This window comes from Bufo gargarizans, chromosome 6, assembly GCF_014858855.1.
Source record: "Bufo gargarizans isolate SCDJY-AF-19 chromosome 6, ASM1485885v1, whole genome shotgun sequence".
Classification (NCBI taxonomy): domain Eukaryota; kingdom Metazoa; phylum Chordata; class Amphibia; order Anura; family Bufonidae; genus Bufo; species Bufo gargarizans.
In genome coordinates this window covers 388,316,650-388,341,923 of record NC_058085.1, presented here as the reverse complement: position 1 = coordinate 388,341,923, position 25,274 = coordinate 388,316,650, and the positions used below count along the sequence as shown (strand labels likewise).

Sequence of the window (25,274 nt, the reverse complement as noted above, 5' to 3'; positions counted from 1 at the left end):
TCCGATGAGCCGAAGTTATTGCTTTGCAAAGTCTCGCGAGAATTCACGGCAATAACTTCATAAATCAATTTATACTGTAAAAAAACATTTCCCGAACTTGGGTTTGGTTCCAAGGTAAGTCGTTTCGCTCATCCCTAGTCCCAACAAAACCGAGTACAGACTGTATAAAAATAGCCAAAAAATGCAGTTTTATCACTAAAATATGTTGACCAAAATGGTCTTCATAATAATATAATGGTTTGGATTTTATTACAGAGCTACTAAGGGACATACTAAGCAGAAAGAACATTACCGAATATATGGGACCGTGTCTTATAAATTCTAGAACATTATTACATTTATAGTTTATATATTTCCAGACATGAAAATTTTAAAACTACCACAGCTTTTGTTTAAATATTAACTTTACATCGAGAAAAAGGGAAATAAAACTAATGAAATGCAGTCATAAAAATATACACAATAAGTTCTCTATAACCACCCAAAAGGGCTTCTCCATTTTAGTCCTGCATCTTTCACTTCAATTTCCAACAGCCTCTAAAAAAATCACGGACATGTCTATGTTTTTTCACAGACACAGGAAAAAAGTTGTCTATTTTTATGGACTGTCCAGAAATTTCTGGACGGTTGGCACCCCAGCGTCCATGGGGCGGTTCCATATCCATCCACATCCATTTCCTGTGGAAAGGAGAAGCATCAATGCTCCCCCAAAATGATCACTTTTAAATCTTCTAGAGAGCAGCTTCTAAACGTTGGCATGCAATGTATACATGACTGAGTGTCCAAAACCAGGTTCTCCTCTCTTTAATTTCATAGTTGCCAAGAGTCTCAGGGTCTGTCTCTAATTTCCAGGAACAGTTTCAGGAAATTTGGTCTGTCCCAAGCGGAAAATGAGTGTGGCTTGTAGAAACCATACCCATAAGTGAACATTCCCGATTGGGTTTGGGGCATTCCTGGGGTGGGGCTTACATTTTACCAACTACAGTATTGGTAAGTTTGTAAATTCAATATATATTCCATACTTGCTAATTCGGAAAAAGGAGAGACCTCCTTTACAATTGGGCTGCTTTCTGGAAGATCTGCACTTTGACCGTATGTGACTCTGGAATAATGTGTCATCAGTTGCAGCCCCCATGCTCAGAGTCATAGGTCATTGAGGTGGTGGGGATGATGGATGAGAAGGTACGGAGCATCATATGGAAGGGGAGCATGATTTTTGGGGTAAGGTAGCATGATTAAAAAGTGAGTGTCAAGACTCGAAAGCATCCACCAATTTCCTGGATCCCTCACTTCAAATGTTGGGTCTACTGTGGAGCTGGATATAACTAGAGGGGCTTTCTTTCTACTTTCGGGGGTAATGTTTCTCCTGACATAGCTGAAGGAGTCTTACAAGAAAATAAAGTATGAGTATAATTTTCACTTTGTGATTCCTACAGAGTCGTCTTTCATATTGGTTAAGCCGGGAGTTTTATTTAAAGCTTTCCTTAAATAAAACTAAATGGCAGTAACGTCTCCTCATCCACATACACAATAATAAAGTGATGCCGCCACAAATCCATATTTTACCCCCCGCTCGAGCATTGAACATTTCCTGCATGCTGGGAACTCAGAATATTTTATCTGTTTATCTGTCTGCAGGTTCCTGCTGGGCGCCAAATGTTGCTGTCTAAATATTTTTAGTGCCTGTTACATAAAATGGCTTCCTACTGTTAGATTGGCGAAGAGGCGACTGCGGGTGAAGGGCAGAGATGAAAGGATTTCTTCATTAGCAGCGAGCTGTGTATGGTACCATACCGCTTACCCAGTCCTAGCAGTGCGGCATTATGTGCCCTGACCTTTATGAAAGATAAGGAGAATGGTCATGCCAGAACATGGCAGACCGCACATTAATAAGCACTGCTTGGGATATTGCTTTAGTCCATTCATTTGTAGCCCGGATCAGATGACATTTTATGTTGACTGAAATCAAACGATCCTCGTGATTTCTAAGGTTGTGGGACACGGATAACGCAACTGCTCCTTTATCATAGCTTAGGCATACAGTGTCAGGGAAAGGTTTTTGCACCCCTTCCAGATGTTTATCATATATGATTATGACCTAGACTAGACTGGGGTTTCAGAGTGTAAGGAATCTTCTCATTCTTTGTAGAGGTATGGACTTTCCTGGTCAGATTCCCAGATTGCAGTCTCCAGAATAGTCATCGATGGGAGACAGTAGCATAGTCAGGAACAGAGCCAAGGGTAGTCACCACGAGAGCAGACTGGATGCCAGAGATCAGGAGATGAGACAGGAGGAAAAGAGCCAGGAGTAGAACAACAGGTACCAAGTGAACAATCAAGTGGGCAAGGCAAGAGTAGTCCAAGAACAAGGCTGACATCAAGATCATAGAGAATTAGGAGTCAAGAACAGAGTCAACATACACAAGATCAAATGCCAGGCAAATGCAAACCTTAATTGAGGGTGAGATGGATAGGCCAGAGTCCCCCTTAACCGAGCCATCAGGCCAGATGCTATACAGAAGCACTGGTTGGCCTGACATTGGAAATCGAGAACTGGGTTGCAGAGGAGAGCCATGGCCAGATCCAGCAAAACTGCAGCTATTGCCACTGAAACTCTGATATAATGGTTCTTATTGCGAGTCAGTGATGTCCTTCAGTCCCCATTCACATCGAGGGATCGGGTACATTGTCATGGTTTCTGTTATAAATGGAAGCCATAACTTAACTGTAAACCAAGCCAGTGTGATAAACTCTCACCACTGATTGCTTTAGGTGTTGTTCCGACCCTGTGTGTCTTCTTTATGGGTTTGGCCATTTTTGAAAAAAAAATCTCTAACGCCCTAACTTTATGGACACTAGCAAAGGAAACTCCAAGCTGCTTCATGTCTTACCTGAGCACCATAGTTCAGTGTCCCCTGATGCCCATGGATCCTGTCTGTAAACAGAGGATGCTGGTGGCCACGTAACTGTTGCTCTGGGAGCATCCTGTTCTGTTCTTGCACTAAATGCACTGGTCACTGAAGGGGACACTGAACCAAGGTGCTCATGTAAGATGTGAGGGACCTTGGGGTTTCCTAGGTTATCTACCTCAAGGTTAGAGTATTATAAAGATCTTTTAGAAAGTGGTCAACCATATTCTCTGATGGGCCCTTTTGTACTGATTAAATCTGTCTCTGGGTAGACTGGCTATGAACGCCTCAAGCTTCTAGAACGGCATATGCCTCTTTTATGATTTTGGTAACAAGAAGCCAGGATTATATTTTTGCAACTGGTTGCATTTCAACGAGCGGAATTACCGTGAAATAGCATAAAATGCATATAATTACTTTGCCTTCATAATTTTACCTAAAAAAATCCAATAAAAAATCTGGAGACAATAAAAAAGTGGAGACAACATGTGTTTGATTTATATATTCTGTAGCTGTACGGTTGAGCGTGGTATTACCAGAACATTTAGGGATGTAGCTATTGTGGAAGCAGAGGGAGCAATAAAACATGGACTCTGGTGCCTGAGGGGGTCCAAAGCCCCATAGCAATGCCACATAGCAATACGCAAGAATTATAAATGGCATATGTGGAAAGGGGGGGTGGGGGTGCAGTTACAGATTTTGCATTGGGGTGCAGAAGCTTTTACTTGCACCTCTGCCTATCAGCCTGCTGAGCCATCAACTGCAGGTTTATAACTTTGCTGCAATCTCAGAAAATGCCAAGTCTTACGCTGCTCTATAGATGGTGAAGATGGTGTTTGAAGACAACTCAATGGTCTTGGATAATTAGATGGCTGACCCAGCAGAAATAAACATGTGGGGCCAGTACATGAAATATATGAATGCACCTATGGATGTGCATTATTCCGGAGCAGGGGGTATCTGCAAATAGTTTGCTCTTCAAAGGTTATGCATTGTTATGTCATGTATTGTTATGCCTTGAAAAATCTTAACATAACTCTGTATGGTAGTGAAGAAGTTAATTAACAGCCCTAGGTTGTGGCTGGCTCCACCCTTAGTTCTAGAGAGAGTTTGAGGGAGACAGGAAGCTGTTGCCGCATGCTCCTTCTTCTAAGGCCGAGAAAGCTTCAGAGACTAACAGAACTCTGTGTGATTGCTGCAAGATCTACAGCAAGAAAGAGATGGAGAGAATTGGAAAACATGGAAAACTTGGTGCACTGAAGCTCTAATTAGCATAATTAATAAATGGACGATGTCTCATGAATGGTACCACAGATTTTAACAAGAGAGGTATTGTTTTAATCAGCAGGATCATCCTAGCAGACAGTGTTACTGATTCAATGGAGTTGATCCTGCTGACAGATACTCTTTAATGGGGTTGTCCAATGAACAGTTATCGATGACCTGCCCTCAGAATAGGTCATCAATATCAGATCGGTGGGGATCTGACACCCAGCACCCCCCATGTATCAGCACCCCCATCTGGAGTCTGAAGATCTACAGTACATTTTTTTATCCTTAACCAGCTAGTTGGTTGAACTTCTAATGTAGAAGTGACATCATCAATCACATCCTACTGGTCCCCACTATGGATCCTGGGTAGAATTCTCCTTGCCTCATAGCGTATGGTCATAGTAATTTATGGTCGTAGGATATCTGAACTTGGACATTGCTTTATGGTAAATGAAGACCTGGGATATTCAGGGTGTTTGCTCTCTGTATAACATTAGTTTTAAGCCTCATTAACACGTCTGTAATGTGGGCAAATTTTACCAAAATTCCTTGTATTAGAGCTTCAAATCCTAGGTTGACTGCCAGTCTAATGACCCAAACTAACAGCACCCTGTGGCTCTCATATGGACAATAAAATGCATCCATGTTATGACCATCTGAATGAGACCTTAAGATAGCCAGAGATGAGCAGCTGTCCCACTACCACCAATGTTTGAAGAGACATTAGCCTGGTGCTCCGGTGGAAATTTTGCGTTTAAGGTTGGGCACTATGGACATCATCCCATGAACAGTGATATTAAGGTCCTGCTCCTCACCTTAATTCCGTTAAGCTTCAATGACTATGACTTTCTATCAAACCTTGATTCTGCTTGGAATGATTTCATAGGTTTGATATTCCTCATCTACTATTTAGGTTCATGTTGTACCTGCCTGAGGTCAGTAGTCTGTTCAGGGACATCATCTCTTAATCTTTTGCCAAGCAACACATCCATCCTCGAGAAAAGATTTTCTAGCTGGTTCTCAAGGTTCGTTCTGCTAATCACTCCCTCTAATTAGGCACAGTCAGTTCTATAGGGTTTATTGCCTCTGTTCATTACAGTATAATTATACAATTATACTGAACAAAGTTTGTCTACATTTTTTTGCTTCTATAGATTATTATTAGGTTTAGTTTTTTTTTGCATTTTGTGTAGACAGCCTACATTTTTTAGTGAGCGAAGCATGCAAAATGTCTTGAAGTAAATGTTCTGAGAACTGAAAATTTGCAACCAATTACTAAAAAGGACAAATTGCACAATTGAACAATAGACTTCCGCCTGAAAAAACATCTTATAGAAGAGAAGTTAATATTTGATTCTCTGGTGGTGTAGCATAAAAGTGAGGGCATCTGGGGGGGGGGGGGGTAATACTTTGCTCACTAAATGACAAACATTTTTTTATTCAGTTTTCTCACATGCAGGGAAGGTTGTTGTGTGAAGAGGCTACTGTAGAGGTGCTCATCGCCTACTAGGCTCATTTTCATAGGAAGCCAATAACTCTGTAGTTGTTCTTCTCCTCTGACAGTGGGTCGTTCTTAACCCTGCTCAGCCCAGTGAAGACATCTCTATGTGCTCGTCTAGGGTAGAAAAGTGGCTCATATTTTATTTCCTTGTAGTCTATGATAGAAAGAAGGTTATTACCTGGTGGTGTGGGGGTAGAAGAGGGCCTAATATTTTATTTCCTGGTGGTCTGGGGTAGAAAGGGGATTGTTAACTGGTGGTCTAAATTAGACAAGGTATTTTTATTATTTTATTCCCTGGTGGTTTAAGGTAAAGTTTTTTTAGGTATAAGAGGTGTTAATATTTTATCCCATGGTGGTCTAGAGTAAAAATGGGTCTAAATGCCTGGTGATCTGGTCATCTGGAGAAAAAAAAAACATGAACCCTCCAATTGCTTCTCTCCTCTTAACCCCCAACATCTTTATATGCTTAGTTGCGAACATAGTTTAACCTCTAGTGTGCCATGGAGTAGCCACGGTAATAATTTACAATCGATAACTGAGTATGCCGTCTCTAGTTTCTAGCGGTATACACTAATGAAGCACCAATTCTTACATTTCCCATTTAAATATGAACAGAAGATAAAATGCTGCTTGATCTTTTTAATTAGCATTTATGAATTGAGGAAATGCCAAGTGTCCAACCTGTAATATATTCCGCTATAGAAAGTAACCACTTCTATTGCTTTCAAGTAAACGCCTCAGTGAAAATTGTATATCAAAGTGGAGCCACGCAACGTATCAAAGTGTGAACATTCCCTGTAGTGCTCAGGATTCCAACTTAGATTTTTTTAAATTCTTGCACCGCATTTCAGATGAGAATTTTTAAAAGACTATAGCATGAGTCACATATCTCAGGTAAGACAGCCACCAGGTAAAAGATTCCACTAGCATCTTAGGTGATTCTAAACCATTTGTAGCCAGTGCCTCAATACATATTGCTGGGTGGAATTTTGAGTTTGATCATAAACTGAAGGCTAGACAAAAGCACATTGCTATTTTTCAGATAATATTTCAGAGTAAGCTGCTATATGTGTATACATAAGTGACAGCACTTTATCTGTCTAATATGTGGCTCGTACATATTGTCAGCACAGTAGGCAGGAAACACGCACACAATGAGCCCTGACTGGAACCAAACCCGCTTTCTCTGCTTACTTGCAGTGCAAGCCCTAAGCGGCAAGTCTGAAACTGGTCGATGTTCCCTGTTCTGATAAGTGCAAGACAGACCGACACAGAGATGCAACCACATAGAGAAGGGTCGTATGGAAAGAGGTCAAAACCGGGAGGACAGTACAGTATAAAATCAGAGGATGGAGGGTAGTCAAAATGGCCAAGCCAGAGTCAGAACCAGACGGGTATCACAGTAAAAAATCATAAGACAGAGGAAGGTCAGAGGCAAGATGAGGTCAATATGCTAAACAATCCAAAACACTCACAGACAGAACTAGGAGCACAGCAAGGGAGTAAAGCTATAACTGGCAAGGGTGAATTGCCAGTAAGGGATTTAACGAGCACCGAGTCCCAGGATAAAACCTGATATGTTCATGACTCGGTAAAAGGAAAAGAACAGCTGAATAATCAAGCACTGCTGTCGCGTCACCAGGAGGGAGTGGCTTTGCAGCGCATCTCTCCTGAGATCTTGCCGCTGGAGCCCAGACAGGTAGGTTAATTACACATATCTGTCAATTTTTAGCAGTTTTCTTCTTTGCATGCATCATCTCTGATTCTCAGTTGCCTCTGAGCTGGCACATGGAGACTAGCTGTTATGATGTCTCTCATATGCAGCACATAAATACAGGAAATTCTGCTTTATAATATTCACAACAACTCAGACACATCATATATGACATTATAGAGAAGAACTGAGCAGTATAGATGTGAATAAAGCACTTGGAGTGACACAACACTTACAATTAGCTGCTGAATGTGCTAAATTACGTCTGTCTCTCTCTCTGTCTGTTTGTTTCTCTGCACTTCCTCTCTTCTTTTCTCCTTCCCTCTCTATAGACTTCTATGGGATGATTTAATCTGATATCTCAGTAAGCATACATCCCATCTTGGGTCTAATAAGACTGATTTCTTACAAGTTTCATAAAGAAATTTTGTTTGGAAGAGGGGGGGCTGATAACTGGAGAACAAGACATCCTTTTCTGATTAGTTATATTACAAAGTTTCTTAGGCTAGTTTTACCTTAGCGCTTAGAATCCGGGAAGCTGTTCCGGCATAGAACAGCCTACCGGATCTCTCTGCATTCTGACATTGGCGTAAACATAAACTTACCTGTCTGGCTCCATTAACTATAAAGATCTGGTTGCAACCTGGCAAATATACAGAGAATTGGCCAGACAAAAACCGCTGCGCCGGAACAGCCTGCCAGATACATAGCCCTAGTGTAAAACTATCCTTATAATTTCATGTACTTTTGACAAAGTTGTCTGAAAGTGCTGTGAATATTTAACCTAAATAAATCTGGGTCTATCTGTTGTATAAAGTCCGGATCCTACTCATAGTACTCCAAAAATTACCACTGTTAGGGTCACCAGGTCTGTCCATGGTTGTATTGGTCCATTGGAGGATTTTCTGGTTCTCTGGTGGGCTTCTGACCCAGAATAATTGAAGGGATCATGAAAGAGCTGCCTACAGGAGACCTGTGAGCTCAGGCTTTGATACATTAATGGACCCTAGAGATCTAGAAGAAGACATCCCCACATGAAAGTGACTTTGAAGTCAATAACTTTTTTAGTCTTTCCATCCATGATATTCTGTTGGGTAAGGCCAAGGCTACAGATGGTATTTATGCACCTATGACGCCGCTATATGGCATAGTGGCTGCCCTATAGCATCATGCACATCTGTCAAAGTTGCAGAATGTAAAGTGATACATCTTGGTCTTGGGGATAAGGGAATAGGAGAAGGCCTTCGGTATTCTGGTGACAAATAAGCTAAGCAAAGGTACAAAATGTCAAGCAGATGCTGACAAAGCAAATACAATTTTAGTTTATTGTATATAATAAGAGAAATTAAAATTCGGAATCTTAACGTAATATTGTCCTTCTATGAAAATCTTGTAAAATCACATACAGGATTTAGTTTTGGACTCCACATTGTATGAATATAGAAGTGCGGAGAAGACTCAAAGGCAGGTGACTAGATTAAAAAAAGGTGGAAAGTCTCTCTTACAATGAGAGGTGAAAATATACCTTATTACGGAGCTGTATTTGCCAAATTAAAAGGCTATGTACACCTTCCGGACCAATTTTTTTATGATTGCGCTTTACTCATTTTTGGCTAAAAATAATTTCTTCAATTGCGCTCTATTAAAAATATCGAGCCGTTCTGTCACAAGGGGTTAACTGCTTGTCTAGCTGTGTGACTGGCACTTTCACTTTTGTGCCAGTTATCTAATAAACCTTATCTCTAAATCACTAAAAGATCATAAACACTTATTTAATCCACATTCTTATCAGGTCAGAGATCAGAGATAAGGAGCCATCAGCTGAGTTGCCTGACAGAACTAAATGAAAATTCAGAGCCTGCTACTAGAGAATCTCAAGGCTGAACAGAGCAAAGGGCTCAACATTTTTTATAAAAATCAATTGCAAAAAAAGATTTTTTATCTCTAAATGCGTACAATGCAATAATAAAGAACTAATTACCCCCCAAAGGTGTCCATAGCCTTTAAGGCAGTAGAGGTTGATGTATAGATCCAAATTCCAGCATTTTAGCCTCTATTGTCTTATATGCAATGAGTTCGGCTCTGCAATACAAAATCTGCCCATTTGTGAAACATTCACCTCTAATAGCAACCCATATAAAGCCATGTAGTCTAGGCTGGACACACCATAGAGTCAGACCAGGCTACGGGGCCCTTGGTGAAAGAAGACTTCGTTGTCCCATTTCTGCACTTGATGTATAAGAATGACAATTGTTTTTGCAGAATTTTCGATATTTTTTAATAATGAGTGAACCTTCTGGTTGCTTTACTTGACATTATCATCCCCCGTGTTTAGGTTTTATTGACACAATTCCTTCAGAAACTGTGACCTTTAATTCGCATTTACAAGAAAGACCATTGCAACAGTGTAATTACTTCTGGTCCTGGCCCGTTGACATATATAAGGATGGTCTGTTGTGTAATTTGGACGTGCACATTACACCCCCCCCCCCTTCCACGATATAAATCGCTAACACAGAAGAGCAACCAAGCCTTGATTAATGCGTGTGGCAGGTGAATAATGCAGATGATCCGGGACGCAGTAGATATAGAAGTCAGTGCATTCGCCGTGCTCATCCATTTCTTTCCGTTTTCTAGTTTTATAGCCCCGCCGTGAATTATGCTCGGGCTGGAGTAGTAATTAAGCAGAACAGTCATCAAAGACGTATTTTAATGTGATGCATGCCGGCAAAGGACTGATGCAAAATAGCTTTTTCTATTGACGTAATAAATGATTGAAACGTGGAATAAATTAAATCTTAATACATTTACGTTTGCTGAGATTCGAGACTTTCTCGCGCCTTGTGCCGGAGGAATAGAAGATATAAAAGATAAGAAATGAAAGGCCTATGGTGGTGGTTTGAGCAGTGGGCTGGAAATGATGGGCTCTCCTTGGCCAGTAAGACGGTTGATTGCTTTTGATGCAGAGTCTTTTTAGAAGACGTGCAGAAAATTGAGGGGGATAGCGGTGACATAAAATAATCTAAAAAAGCATACCGATATAATTAATTATTATCAAAGAGATGCATGGACTAATTAACAGTGGCTTATCCTTGACTTCTATCTGATTCCATATTGCATTAATAATAGCAATTATTCACTTAAAGGGAAACTGTCAGCAGGTTGTTCGCTGCTAAACCTCCACGTCTTGCTTTCACTATATCTCTCTAGCTTCCAAAAATGGTGCCCTGTCCAACTGGTTATATTAGTGGCTGCATTATTGAAAATCAGAGAGTATTCATCGCACCCCCTGCACGTAAATTACAGGAGTCATAAAGTACACAAAGCTTCACTGTGCATGCGCAAGAACTGAAGACTACTGCGCGTGTGCGGAATTTAAAACAGGCTTAAAATTATGCTTGGAATATGGCTAAAGGTTTTTTTCCAAAAGTACAATATTGAGGACCCATCCACAGGATTGGCCATCAGTATCAGATCCGACTCTGATCAGCTGTTTGAAAGGGACACAGCGCTGCGGCTCGGAGGACCACTGTGGCCTCCTCACAGCGTACCAAGCACAGCGCCATACATTTTATAGTGGCTGTGCTTGGTATCGCAGCCAAAGCGCATTCACTTGAATAGGACTGAGCTGCACATAGGCCATGAGGTCGATGAATGAGACCTAGGAAGAGGCTGCAGCGCTCTGTTGAGTACTGCGGCATCTTCCTAGGTATCATTCATTGACCACATGGACTATGTGCAGCTCAGTCCTATTCAAGTGAATGCTGATTGGCGGGGAGCCGGGAGTCAAACCCCCGAATGATCTGAAATAGATGACCTATCCTGAGGATAGATCATCAGTATTGTACTCCCGAAAACCCCTTCAACTTTATCTTAGTTGTAGACTAGTCCAATAATACTAAAAAATAAAAAATCTGTTGCCTAAAAAGCTGAAATAAATTGCACCAAATGGTGTCAAATTCATGTAGTGGCGGGGGGGGGGGGGGGGGGTGCGGTGGGGGGTAGTCCCAGTTATACCTCAACTTCTCTATCATAAAGCAGGACGAGGGTCATGAGTCGCGCAACTTCTTGTTGCCGAAAAATCTGGCGACATTTTTTATAATGATAGTCAATGATGCCGCACTGCAACATGTGGCATGTTGCGACAGTTCCAAAAAATCCATCCAAGTTGGATTTTTGTATGACTTTAGCATCACAGTCACAGCATGTCGCGTGTCGCAGTGCGACCCATTGACTGTCATTACAAAAAATGTTGCGTGACATTGACACATGTCGCAGTTTAGTTGTTCCCTTATTGTTGCGCAACACATCACCATGTAGCCCTAGCCTAAAGGGCATATGTCAGCAGTTTTGTAGCTATGACACTGGCTGACAGTGTTGGTCCCATGTTCATAAATGCAAATGAGCCTCTAGGAGCAACGGGGGCGTTACCATTACACCTAGAGGCTCTGCTCTCTCTGCAACTGCTGTGTCCTCTTTACTTTGACTGACTTTAGGGGAAATCAGGGCCAAGCGTGATCACGTTTACACTGCCTAACCCTGTCAAAGTTCAGAGGGTGCAGCAGTTGCAGAGAGAGCTGAGCCTCTAAGTGTAACGGCAACGCCCTCGTTGCTCCTAGAGGCTCATTTGCATTTATGAACATGGGACCAACACAGATGTCTTCTTCTGCCAAGTGCACATGTAACAGGTCAGCCAGTATCGTAGGTGCAAAACTGCTGACAGATGCCCTTATTGGGTTATACATTGAGTTACAGGGTCGCTACCTATAGGGGGCACTAGAGAGACAGTTTTCCTTCTTCTAGAGGAGAGCAAATTTGCATACCTTTCCCAGGGTGCATTGCCTATCAAACTACACTAGCTGGACCTTCCAAGCACACTGATTAACACGGACTTCTAGCCACATACACACTCAGAAGCCTACACACTTTATTGTCACACTTTGTGCACACTTAGTTCAATTCTGCATTACACACACACACACGTCAACACGCTTTAATACCTACATCCAAAAATTCATAATTACAGTCCCTCCAATTGTTACGCCGGGTTACCATTCACTTCAGTGGGAGATGAATTGCAGAACCCAGCATGGCCACTGCACTTTGAACGGAGCTGTGCTGCCTGTTCCATTCAAAGTGCTAGTTCCAGAGTCCGAGGCAGCAGGGAACAGCTGATCAGTAGGGGTGCAGGGTGTCAGACCCCCACCAGTCGGATATTAATGACTAGGGATGAAGAACTTGTGTTTTACAAGTTCGAGTTTAGGGTTTAGGTTTTATTACAATTCCGTTATGGATTCCGTTACCAGGGGCCATAACAGAACTCTATGATGGATTGCATAACGGAAACCAGACGGATCCGTTATGCTGCCCATAGACTTCTATTATGACAGAAAGGCATTCCGTTATGCATTCCATCATAGAGTTCCGTTATGGCCCCTGGTAACGGAATCCATAACGGAATTGTAATAGAACCTGAACCCTAACCCCGAACTCAAACTTGTAAAACACAAGTTCGTTCATCCCTATTAAAGACCTATCTTGAGTATAAGTCATCAATATCAGGAGCCTGGAGGACCCCTTTAAACACGCCTGCACGTTAGACATGGTGTTTGGTCTGCGGACTGCAACAAACCTCCCAAATTTTTAGGACTGCCAGAGAGCGACACTTTTGGTTCATTGTGTGGAAGATCCATTTTCACTCCATATTTATACACTTCAATAGTTTTCTTAGTACAAAAAATTTATAAAATCTAATTGCATCAAATAATGAAATAATATACAAGGCGAGCTCTAATATACAGATAGGAACCAGAGAAACACTATATTGTAAATGTAACAATACAAATCTAAACCTCAGGTCGAAAAGAGGGGCATTTAAGGAGCAAAAAGCGATACAGAGGGAAATACAGTAGGTTAAAAATAAGGACTGGCCCTCCAAAAGAGGGACACTTGGACGGTCTGCTGCCTGCCATGGAGCAGCAGGAGCTGAGCTGATTGATATATTCCTTTTGTTTATAAATTATAAATTATTGATCTACATTTTTCCTCTTTCTATACTCAGGAGTCCAGTGGGCGGTCCGACCTCTTCTGTAGAAACATAGCTGTCAATCACTGAGCAGGGCCGCCCACTGGACTCCTAAGCCTAGAAAGAGCAGAGATCGCGATTGACAATTTATACATGAAGCTGTGTATCAATCAGCTCAGCTCCTCCTGCTCTATATCATGCTGTACACAGATGGGACACGTGACAGGCTCCCTTTAGGGCCTCCTTCACACGACCGTATGGCTTTTTCAGTATTTTGCAGTCCGCAAAAAATACGGATGACGTCCGTGTGCATTCCGTTTTTTGCAGAATGGAACATCTGGCCCTAATAGAACAGTCCTATCCTTGTCCGTTATGCAGACAATAATAGGACATTTTCTATCTTTGAACGGAATGGAAATACAGAAACGGTAGGCATACAGAATACCTTCCGTTTTTTTGGGCGGATCCATTGAAATGAATGTTTCCGTATACGGTTGGTATACGGAACGCAAAAAACTGAACTTAAACAGAAAAAAAAAAGCCTAAAGCTCAGACTGCTGGACAGTTAGCCTCCCTATTGCTCCTTTCCTATCGATTCCTCCCTCTCTTTGAGCTGTTTGCGTTACGTTTTCTGGCCTTCTGTTATCTTGTATCAGTCCTGAAGTGACGGGATTGTTCTCGTACAGGTCGGAGTACATTCCCGTCCATTGTGTGCTGCACCCATGCGTTTCCCTTTATTACGGCACTGACTCGTTTATCACGGAGAAATGATTTCGCTGTTAATTGTGAATTATTCATTAGATGATTGGGATCAATTGAGCTGGCAGGTTTAGAGCTTCACGTAAGTACTTTATGCCTTTCCCTGGTAAATTATGTAGACGTTTTTATGCCAACATTTTGTCACAATGAATATTTTCGGTGTCAGTCTTGGTGGTAATCACTTTTTTTTTTTTTTGCTAATTGCGGGCACCAGGTGGAACGTTTCCTCGTCCCTGGTAGATATACTCTGCTGGTAGCAATTTTCCAGCAGCTTCTAGTGGAAAACAAAATCTCGTTGGTGAACTTGGATTCAGAATCAGCAGAACTGTAAATCTCCGGCTCACGGTGAGGTAGAGTCTGACGGGCTGTAATGGGATGTGCCTACCAGGGCAGTTGACATTCCTCTCCTTGACTTACCACAACCCCTTGCACAGCGTCATCCAAGCTCTGCTACATCTCAAAGGGACAGAAGGTTCTGCTGTTCCTGATCATTTGTGGAGCAGTTTGTTGTCTGCTATATTTTGATGTGACCCAAACTTCTTTGTGACTTCTGCTTGGCCTGACCTGTATGCACAGGATAGGGGATAAGGTATCTGATCGGTGAGGGTGCAACCCGACCCTACCATGTGAATGGAGCAGCAGTTTAAAGAGTTTTTTCCGAAACTTTTATACCGATGATCTATCCTCTAGATAGGTCATCAGTATCTGATCGGTGGGGGTCTGACACCCGGGACTCCTGCCGATCAGCTGCTTGTATTAGCGCCACAGCCTTCTCTCAGCTCGCCAAGCACAGCACCATACATTTTACAGCAGTTGTGCTTAGTAGTCCCATAGACTGGGGATATGGGACTCCTGTCCTTGCGATCGGTGGTGGTCCCAGCGTTCAGACCCAACTGGTCATACTTCTCCTCTATCCTGTGGACCTTGGATTTGTATGACCCTGCTTCTGTTTTTCAATTGTGTTACCTGGCTACGAAAATACCACCTACAAGCTGTCGGCAGTTGCTATTGAAGACATCGTCGGGGATGTGACCCAGGAATTTCCAGCACAAAATACACATGTGAAACACTGAGCGGGTAATATGTTAAAGGGGTTGTCCGGGCTTTTTAATGTTGATGAGCTGTCCTCAGGATAGCTCATCAATATCAGACCGCCACGCTGTACGGGGAGACGGCACGCGCCGTGCACATGTGCCTTCTCTCTTCTCTCTTCCTGTCGGCTGCTGTGTGCCGGAGATGGCACATGTGCACTGCGCGCGCCGTCTCCTCATGCAGCAGATGAGGCAGGGCCGCGTGTCAGACCCCCCCCCAATCTGATATTGATGACAGGGCCGTCTTTACCAAGGGGCAAAAGGGGCAGCTGCCTAGGGCCCAGTTGCTCCTGGGGGGCCCAAGACAGCTGCCTCTTAAGCCCTGCTAGCTACTGCCCCGGGTGTCAAGCTGGCACTGAGTCCAGGCATCATGATCGTACTGTGTTAAAGTTTTGATCTAGGACCTTAATGACATCATCACCATGTGACCAGTAACCTAGCAATTACTGGTCACATGGCTATAAGGTCATCACAGGTCCTGTGGAGTGTTGCAGAAGTTAACTGTGGATCTTTTTTGTGTGAAGATTACATCAGAAAAAGGTGACAGGGGCTGTTATGTTAATATACCTTAAACTACTGTATAGTGGGGTGCTGTATACTGTGTGGGGGCCTGTATACTGTGGGGGGCTGTATATTTTGTGGGGTTGTATACTGTGTGGGACTGTATACTGTGTTGGGGCTGTATACTCTGTGGTGGGCTGTATACTGTGTGGTGGGCTGTATACTGTGGGGGGCCTGTATAGTGGGGGGGGGGGGCTGTATAGTGTGGGGGGCCTGTATAGTGTGGGGGGGGGCTGTATAGTGGGGGGGCCTGTATAGTGTGGGGGGCTATACTGCTGTACTGTATACTGTGGGGGTCTGTATACTGTATACTGTGGGTGCGGTATAGTGTGAAGTGCTATACTGCTGTACTGTATAGTGTGGGGGGCTGTATTGTGTATAGTTTGGGGTGCTGTACACAGTGAGGTGTTGTATACTGTGAGGTGTTGTATACTGTGAGGTGCTGTATACTGCGGGCTGCTATACTGCTCTACTATATACTGTGCGGTACTGTATAGTGTGGGGTGCTAAACTGCATACTGTGTGGTGCTGTATACTATAGGGTGCTATACTGCATACTGTGGGTTGCTGTATACTATAGGGTGCTATACTGCATAGTTTGTGGGTTGCTGTATACTATAGGGTGCTATACTGCATACTGTGTGGTGCTGTATACTATAGGGTGCTATACTGCATACTGTGGGTTGCTGTATACTATAGGGTGCTATACTGCATAGTTTGTGGGTTGCTGTATACTATAGGGTGCTATACTGCATACTGTGTGGTGCTGTATACTATAGGGTGCTATACTGCATACTGTGGGTTGCTGTATACTATAGGGTGCTATACTGCATAGTTTGTGGGTTGCTGTATACTATAGGGTGCTATACTGCATACTGTGTGGTGCTGTATACTATAGGGTGCTATACTGCATACTGTGGGGTGCTGGGGTGCACTGTAACACTAGGGTGAGCTGAGCCCTGGTCTCCTTCCTGCAGAGCGGTGCCCACTTCCAGCCTGAGACCAGCTGCCCAGAACACTGATCCTGAGCCGCTGGAGTCTTCAGAACTGGAAGTATTTACAGTCATTCATTGTACTCTACCGGATGTGTGGATTTTTTGTGTGTGTGTTGTGGTGGAGGGTGTGATTGCCTGCTAAGGTGTGGGAAGGCGGGATCCAGGGGGCCCAAGTAAATTTTTGCCCAGGGTCCAATCAATATTAAAGACGGCCCTGATTGATGACCTATCCTGAGGATAGGTCATCAATATGAAAAAGCCTGGACAACCCCTTTAACATGTGACTTTTTGCTCTCATTCTTTTAGAGTGTTCGTCATGGGTTGCGTTTTTTTTTTTTTTGCAATTTTTTTTATTTTTGCAACAAAATGTTGTATGCTATTTGTTACATTTGTTGCACGGAATTCCTATGGATTTTTCAAGTCTAAAGTCTAACCTCGTTTATTCTAGAAGTCTGTATGCGAACAGGGGACTTGAGTAAACTTGAAACTTTTTGGGGGTAAAAAGTCAAAATAATAAATCTAGCTAAAAAATGTAGCCTGATCCAGAATACATCTATCTGACCCATAGTAAATGCAATTTGCTCGGCATTGCACAACCCCCCCTAAAAATGGCACAAATACATCATAAATTTGGCGCAAATGCCTACTACAATTTTCAGGCATAGCGCACTTGGTACATTAATCTGGAGTTTAACTTTGTCACCAGAGTGAACTCATCTGGAAGTCACGATTGCCACAGCAAAACAACATGGTCGATACGTATTGCCTGGGGAGTTGTGAAAGTACTGAAGTTTACTCTCACTTATGACTGTTGGGGTGCCAAGAAGAGATGGCCACCAGGGACCAGCGCCTGCCAGCTGAAGGCATCTGTGTTGGTCCCATGTTCCTATGTACCCACATTGCTGAGAAATTTTTTTTAATATATACAAATGAGCCTCTAGGAGCAACCGGGGCGTGTCCATTTCACCTAGAGGCCCTGCTCTCACTGCAACTGCTGTGCCCTCTGCACTTTGATTGACAGGTCCAGATGTGATCACATTTACACTGAATCTTGGAGCTATTCCGTACAGAGAGTCGAGGGCACTTAATATGAAGGAGCTGCCTCCTGGGCACCTGCGGTTCCATTCCAGGAGTGATTAAAAGATATACTTCTTATACACTGCTCACCACTTCACCTGTATAGCGCTGTCAGCAGTTTTGAGGGGTCAAAACCACTGATAGATTCCCTTTAAAGAAATATTCTAAAGAATTCTCATACATAAGAAAGAGGCAAATGAAAGGATCTTCCACTCAAGTAAGGTGTATATCCGTGTTTTGAACAAACCTACTGGATGCCACATAACCCCAAAGAGGCAGATCATGGCACAGCTTTGGGGTCTGTGTTGAAAGGGGACTGGCACTAATCTGCTTCCACTGCCTCCCTCTATAAGGAAATTTTGTTTGACTGCAGCTGCCACCAGGGGGAGCTCACTGCATACAGATTTATACACAATGCATTAAACCCCTTTTTTGGGGGCGTTTTCCTTTGACCCTGTCATTTAGTTGCACAGCCCAGCATAAATGCCCAAGTAATATATATATACCTACCTTCATTTGAAAAATCAATCAATGTCTTCCTTCTTCTCTGGCACTGACTACATTCAAGGGCTGAAATAAATAATTCTTCCATTGCAGGTATCATGCTGTGTGAATGTTCATCATATCGAGGTCACGTTAATTATGTTTCATTTGCCTGTAATTAATATTGTATAACATACTGTAATGACAGAATTTTTATTTTTTTTGTATGGTTTAAACAGGAAAGTGATGAGACAGAAGTGGACAAAAATAAATGCTGCACCCTCTGCAATATGTTCTTCACCTCCGCAATTGTAGCCGAATCCCACTATCAGGGGAAGACTCATGCAAAAAGGGTTAAACTGGTGCTCGGAGAATCAGTGGACGTTCCTGTCCGAGCAGGTAAGAGAAAGGGAACAGCAATAATGCAAAATACATGTCATCCGCTCATTTTAGTATATGAAATAGTACATGGATATCAATGTAATATTCTAAATGTGAGTAAACTCACATCATCAAAAACTGTCTGTTAGTCCGGCACTTGTCCGCTACGGTGTGCAGAATGTAAAATTGATTTTGTGAATTTGGCTGGCTGCACTTCCCCGCACAGCCAGGTGACTGGGGTGGCACTGTCCCCGCAGAGCTGGTTTATTCTCAGCATCAGTGGGGGTCTCATAAATCATAAAGTGATCCTATCCTAGCGATATACCATCACTTTATAACATGTGACTACCCCTTTGACTAAATAGAGGATTATGTTGCATATGGGTGTAACTACCATAGCGGCAGACCATGCGACTGCTATGGGGCCCAGGGCAAGAGGGGGCCCAGTCCTAGTTGGGATTATCCCCTCTTCTACTGGAGATGAAAACTTGGTCAGGACTCTACCCTCTAAAGCAGGCATGCTCAACCTGCGGCCGTCCAGCTGTTGTAAAACTACAACTCCCACAATGCCCTGCTGTAGGCTGATACCTGTCAGGCTGTTCGGGCATGCTGGGAGTTGTAGTTTTGCAACAGCTGGAAGGCCGCAGTTTGAGGATGCCTGCTCTAAAGGAACAACCTTTAGCAAATGAAGCGGTGGAAAAAATAGCCCAAGGGTCATTGAAAGGGGTTTAGGTGGAATCCCTTGTGTCCTGTGTCGGGGGCCTGGTTTGATCCTTGCTATGGGTCCCTTGTAGGTCACTGGCCCTAAGACCCATTAGATCACCTTGCTGTATCTGCTCCCCCTCAAAGTAGTCCTGTAATCTGAAATTTCTGACGAACCAGCAGTGGCGAATGCTAGATTATCAGCTCTTAACGGAAGTGGATACATTGTATACAATGTATAATGTAAATACAATGTTACAATGTATCTATTTTTGCTGTTGCACTTCCATATTACTTTATTTCCTGTAATGTAAAATTGACCTTGCGTTTTGCTATTCCACCCCACGTCTCTACCTCTGGAGGATAGGACAGAAAGGTAAAGATGACTTGTCCACGTTTGGCAGGGAGAACTGTGCAGATTTGTCTCCGGGCCTTAACATTAACAGGACTGCTATTGCAAGAAAGCCAAGATTGCACATGACTCTTGATTGCCGAAAGCTATCCTGCCTGCTGAGATGAAAGATGCGCCCGCTTGCCAAGTAGGGCATTTGGCCTGGACGCTGTATAATTCTGTGGATACCTGGTACTAAATCAAGCTGCTTATCAATACTAATTTCAGATGGAGGCAACGAGAGTTCAGGGCAGCGTTGACTTCATCGACTGTAGCATAAAAAAAGAAAAGTCACTAAAATCATGTTATTCTCCTTAAAGGGGTTGTCTCAGGAGGCCTCATGGACCGCAGTCACGGACTGATAATAATGCTATATTTTACTCTTATTTATCCATTTTCAGTCACTTTGTATCGGAGAGCCTCAGGCTACTTTTACAAAGCGTTTGCAGTGTACGTCGGGCATATGCTCCATGAAAGCTGCGGCCGTATACATCAGATGTGTCCATAAGCTCCCATTCGGCCTCTGTTTGGCGGTATATAATTTTTTTTCCCCGCTGGTATGAACTGGTTAGTAGACTGCTCTATGCCATAGAGAGGCATCCAGTATAAAATGAATACTCCAGTGGGAGTCTATGGACGATGGATGCCACTAAATATGCCTATACAGTGCCTTCCATCGGAGGTGTCAGTTATAGGTATACATTAGAAGATCCTCCTAGTGTATATATGTGACGGACATTGTGAAATTAGCCTAATAATACAGTTCATCCTAATCTTCCTGGTTCATGAATATATAGGCAGTGCGGTAGAAGAAAAGGAGTGTAGAGAAGAATGAAGCTTTACCAATATACTGTATATGGAGATGGCATTTAGGCTGGGCAGTAACATTTATAGGGCCCTATAGCAAGTTTTGGATTGGAGGCAGAGCATCACTGCTCACCCACGGGCTCACATATTCACATATACAGTTACATATGAACATATGTTCGGTGGATAGATAGCAATGAATAGGGACCATATAGACGGTGCTTTCCATTGACCATATACAGCGGAACCAAGATTGTGCCATACAGTTGCAGGAAAAAGTATGTGAACCCTTTGGAATGATATGGATTTCTGCACAAATTAGTCATAAAATGTGATCTGATCTTCATCTAAGTCACAACAACAGACAATCACAGTCTGCTTAACCTAATAACACACAAATAATTACATGTTACCATTAGGGATGAGCGAACTCGAACTGTATAGTTCGGGTTCGTACCAAATTTTGGGGTGTCCGTGACACGGACCCGAACCCGGACATTTTCGTAAAAGTCCGGGTTCGGTGTTCGTCGCTTTCTTGGTGCTTTTGTGACGCTTTCTTGGCGCTTTTTGAAAGGCTGCAAAGCAGCCAATCAACAAGCGTCATACTACTTGCCCCAAGAGGCCATCACAGCCATGCCTACTATTGGCATGGCTGTGATTGGCCAGAGCACCATGTGACCCAGCCTCTATTTAAGCTGGAGTCACATAGCGCCGCCCATCACTCTGCTCTGATTAGCGTAGGGAGAGGTTGCGGCTGCGACAGTAGGGCGAGATTAGGCAGATTAACTCCTCCAAAGGACTTGATTAACTGATCGATCTGCAGCTGTGGATCATTGAGCTGCTGATCCTCAATTGCTCACTGTTTTTAGGCTGCCCAGACCGTTTGTCAGTCACATTTTTCTGGGGTGATCGGCGGACATTTTGTGTCTTGTGGTGCGCCAGCACAAGCTGCGACCAAGTGCATTTAACCCTCAATGGTGTGGTTGTTTTTTGGCTAAAGCCTACATCAGGGTGAAGCTGTCACACCAAGTGCATTTAACCAGCAATAGTCTGTTCATTTTTTGGCCATATACTACATCAGGGGCAAGCTGCGCCCGTCACCAAGTGCATTTAACCCTCAGTAGTGTGGTTGGTCAAGCTATCACACCAAGTGCATTTAACCAGCAATAGTCTGTTCATTTTTTGGCCATATACTACATCAGGGGCAAGCTGCGCCCGTCACCAAGTGCATTTAACCCTCAGTAGTGTGGTTGGTCAAGCTGTGACACCAAGTGCATTTAACCAGCAATAGTCTGTTCATTTTTTGGCCATATACTACATCAGGGGCAAGCTGCGCCCGTCACCAAGTGCATTTAACCCTCAGTAGTGTGGTTGGTCAAGCTGTCACACCAAGTGCATTTAACCAGCAATAGTGTGGTTATTTTTTGGCCATATCCCAGTCTAATTCTGTCACTAAATCCATACCGGTCACCCAGCGCCTAAATACTAGGCCTCAAATTTATATCCCGCTAAATCTCTCGTTACCGCTGTCCTGTTGTGGCTGGGAAAGTTATTTAGTGTCCGTCAAAGCACATTTTTTATTCTGGGTTGAAATACAATTCCCAATTTAGCAATTTCATAATTTAGTGGTTTCTGCTATATCAGAGCTATTTGAAATTTATCCCTAAAAGGGTATATAATATTCAAGGTGCACATAGGGTCATTCAGAATAACGTCACACACACGCTACTGTGCATTTCCAAGTCTAATTCTGTCAGTAAATCTATACCTGTCACCCAGCGCCTAAATACTAGGCCTCAAATTTATATCCCGCTGAATTTGAATACAATACATTGGGCCAAATAATATTTTTGTTGTTGTGGTGAACCATAACAATGAGGAAAACATCTAGTAAGGGACGCGGACGTGGACATGGTTGTGGTGGTGTTAGTGGACCCTCTGGTGCTGGGAGAGGACGTGGCCGTTCTGCCACAGCCACACGTCCTAGTGTACCAACTACCTCAGGTCCCAGTAGCCGCCAGAATTTACAGAGATATATGGTGGGGCCCAATGCCGTTCTAAGGATGGTAAGGCCTGAGCAGGTACAGGCATTAGTCAATTGGGTGGCCGACAGTGGATCCAGCACGTTCACATTATCTCCCACCCAGTCTTCTGCAGAAAGCGCACAGATGGCGCCTGGAAACCAACCCCATCAGTCTGTCACATCACCCCCATGCATACCAGGGAAACTGTCTCAGCCTCAAGTTATGCAGCAGTCTCTTATGCTGTTTGAAGACTCCGCTGGCAGGGTTTCCCAAGGGCATCCACCTAGCCCTTCCCCAGCGGTGAAAGACATAGAATGCACTGACGCACAACCACTTATGTTTCCTGATGATGAGGACATGGGAATACCACCTCAGCATGTCTCTGATGATGACGAAACACAGGTGCCAACTGCTGCGTCTTTCTGCAGTGTGCAGACTGAACAGGAGGTCAGGGATCAAGACTGGGTGGAAGACGATGCAGGGGACGATGAGGTCCTAGACCCCACATGGAATGAAGGTCGTGCCACTGACTTTCACAGTTCGGAGGAAGAGGCAGTGGTGAGACCGAGCCAACAGCGTAGCAAAAGAGGGAGCAGTGGGCAAAAGCAGAACACCCGCCGCCAAGAGACTCCGCCTGCTACTGACCGCCGCCATCTGGGACCGAGCACCCCAAAGGCAGCTTCAAGGAGTTCCCTGGCATGGCACTTCTTCAAACAATGTGCTGACGACAAGACCCGAGTGGTTTGCACGCTGTGCCATCAGAGCCTGAAGCGAGGCATTAACGTTCTGAACCTGAGCACAACCTGCATGACCAGGCACCTGCATGCAAAGCATGAACTGCAGTGGAGTAAACACCTTAAAACCAAGGAAGTCACTCAGGCTCCCCCTGCTACCTCTTCTGCTGCTGCCGCCTCGGCCTCTTCTGCTGCTGCCGCCTCGGCCTCTTCCTCCGCCTCTGGAGGAACGTTGGCACCTGCCGCCCAGCAAACAGGGGATGTACCACCAACACCACCACCACCACCTCCGTCACCAAGCGTCTCAACCATGTCACACGCCAGCGTTCAGCTCTCCATCTCACAAACATTTGAGAGAAAGCGTAAATTCCCACCTAGCCACCCTCGATCCCTGGCCCTGAATGCCAGCATTTCTAAACTACTGGCCTATGAAATGCTGTCATTTAGGCTGGTGGACACAGACAGCTTCAAACAGCTCATGTCGCTTGCTGTCCCACAGTATGTTGTTCCCAGCCGCCACTACTTCTCCAAGAGAGCCGTGCCTTCCCTGCACAACCAAGTATCCGATAAAATCAAGTGTGCACTGCGCAACGCCATCTGTGGCAAGGTCCACCTAACCACAGATACGTGGACCAGTAAGCACGGCCAGGGACGCTATATCTCCCTAACTGCACACTGGGTAAATGTAGTGGCAGCTGGGCCCCAGGCGGAGAGCTGTTTGGCGCACGTCCTTCCGCCGCCAAGGATCGCAGGGCAACATTCTTTGCCTCCTGTTGCCACCTCCTCCTTCTCGGCTTCCTCCTCCTCTTCTTCCACCTGCTCATCCAGTCAGCCACACACCTTCACCACCAACTTCAGCACAGCCCGGGGTAAACGTCAGCAGGCCATTCTGAAACTCATATGTTTGGGGGACAGGCCCCACACCGCACAGGAGTTGTGGCGGGGTATAGAACAACAGACCGACGAGTGGTTGCTGAATTTGGTGGTGCAGAAGTTCATACACAACTACCCCGACATGTCAGAGCTGCTGCATAAAGTGCGGGCCGTCTGTTCGCGCTTCCGGCGTTCACATCCTGCTGCTGCTCGCCTGTCTGCGCTACAGCGTAACTTCGGCCTTCCCGCTCACCGCCTCATATGCGACGTGCCCACCAGGTGGAACTCCACCTTGCACATGCTGGACAGACTGTGCGAGCAGCAGCAGGCCATAGTGGAGTTTCAGCTGCAGCACGCACGGGTCAGTCGCACTACAGAACAGCACCACTTCACCACCAATGACTGGGCCTCCATGCGAGACCTGTGTGCCCTGTTGCGCTGTTTCGAGTACTCCACCAACATGGCCAGTGGCGATGACGCCGTTATCAGCGTTACAATACCACTTCTATGTCTCCTTGAGAAAACACTTAGGGCGATGATGGAAGAGGAGGTGGCCCAGGAGGAGGAGGAGGAGGAAGAGGGGTCATTTTTAGCACTTTCAGGCCAGTCTCTTCGAAGTGACTCAGAGGGAGGTTTTTGGCAACAGCAGAGGCCAGGTACAAATGTGGCCAGCCAGGGCCCACTACTGGAGGACGAGGAGGACGAGGATGAGGAGGAGGTGGAGGAGGATGAGGATGAAGCATGGTCACAGCGGGGTGGCACCCAACGCAGCTCGGGTCCATCACTGGTGCGTGGCTGGGGGGAAAGGCAGGACGATGACGATACGCCTCCCACAGAGGACAGCTTGTCCTTACCCCTGGGCAGCCTGGCACACATGAGCGACTACATGCTGCAGTGCCTGCGCAACGACAGCAGAGTTGCCCACATTTTAACCTGTGCGGACTACTGGGTTGCCACCCTGCTGGATCCACGCTA

General features: G+C 44.5%; 1 protein-coding gene across 1 annotated transcript in view; it reads left to right on the top strand.

The window, feature by feature from the left end:
* ZMAT4 (zinc finger matrin-type 4) overlaps positions 1–25,274 on the top strand; it is a 357,231-nt gene that overhangs the window by 35,254 nt on the left and 296,703 nt on the right. Inside the window, exon 3 of the mRNA XM_044299054.1 lies at positions 18,627–18,786. Within this exon, the coding sequence (XP_044154989.1) occupies positions 18,627–18,786 (160 nt within the window). The remainder of the gene's footprint in view (positions 1–18,626; positions 18,787–25,274) is intronic.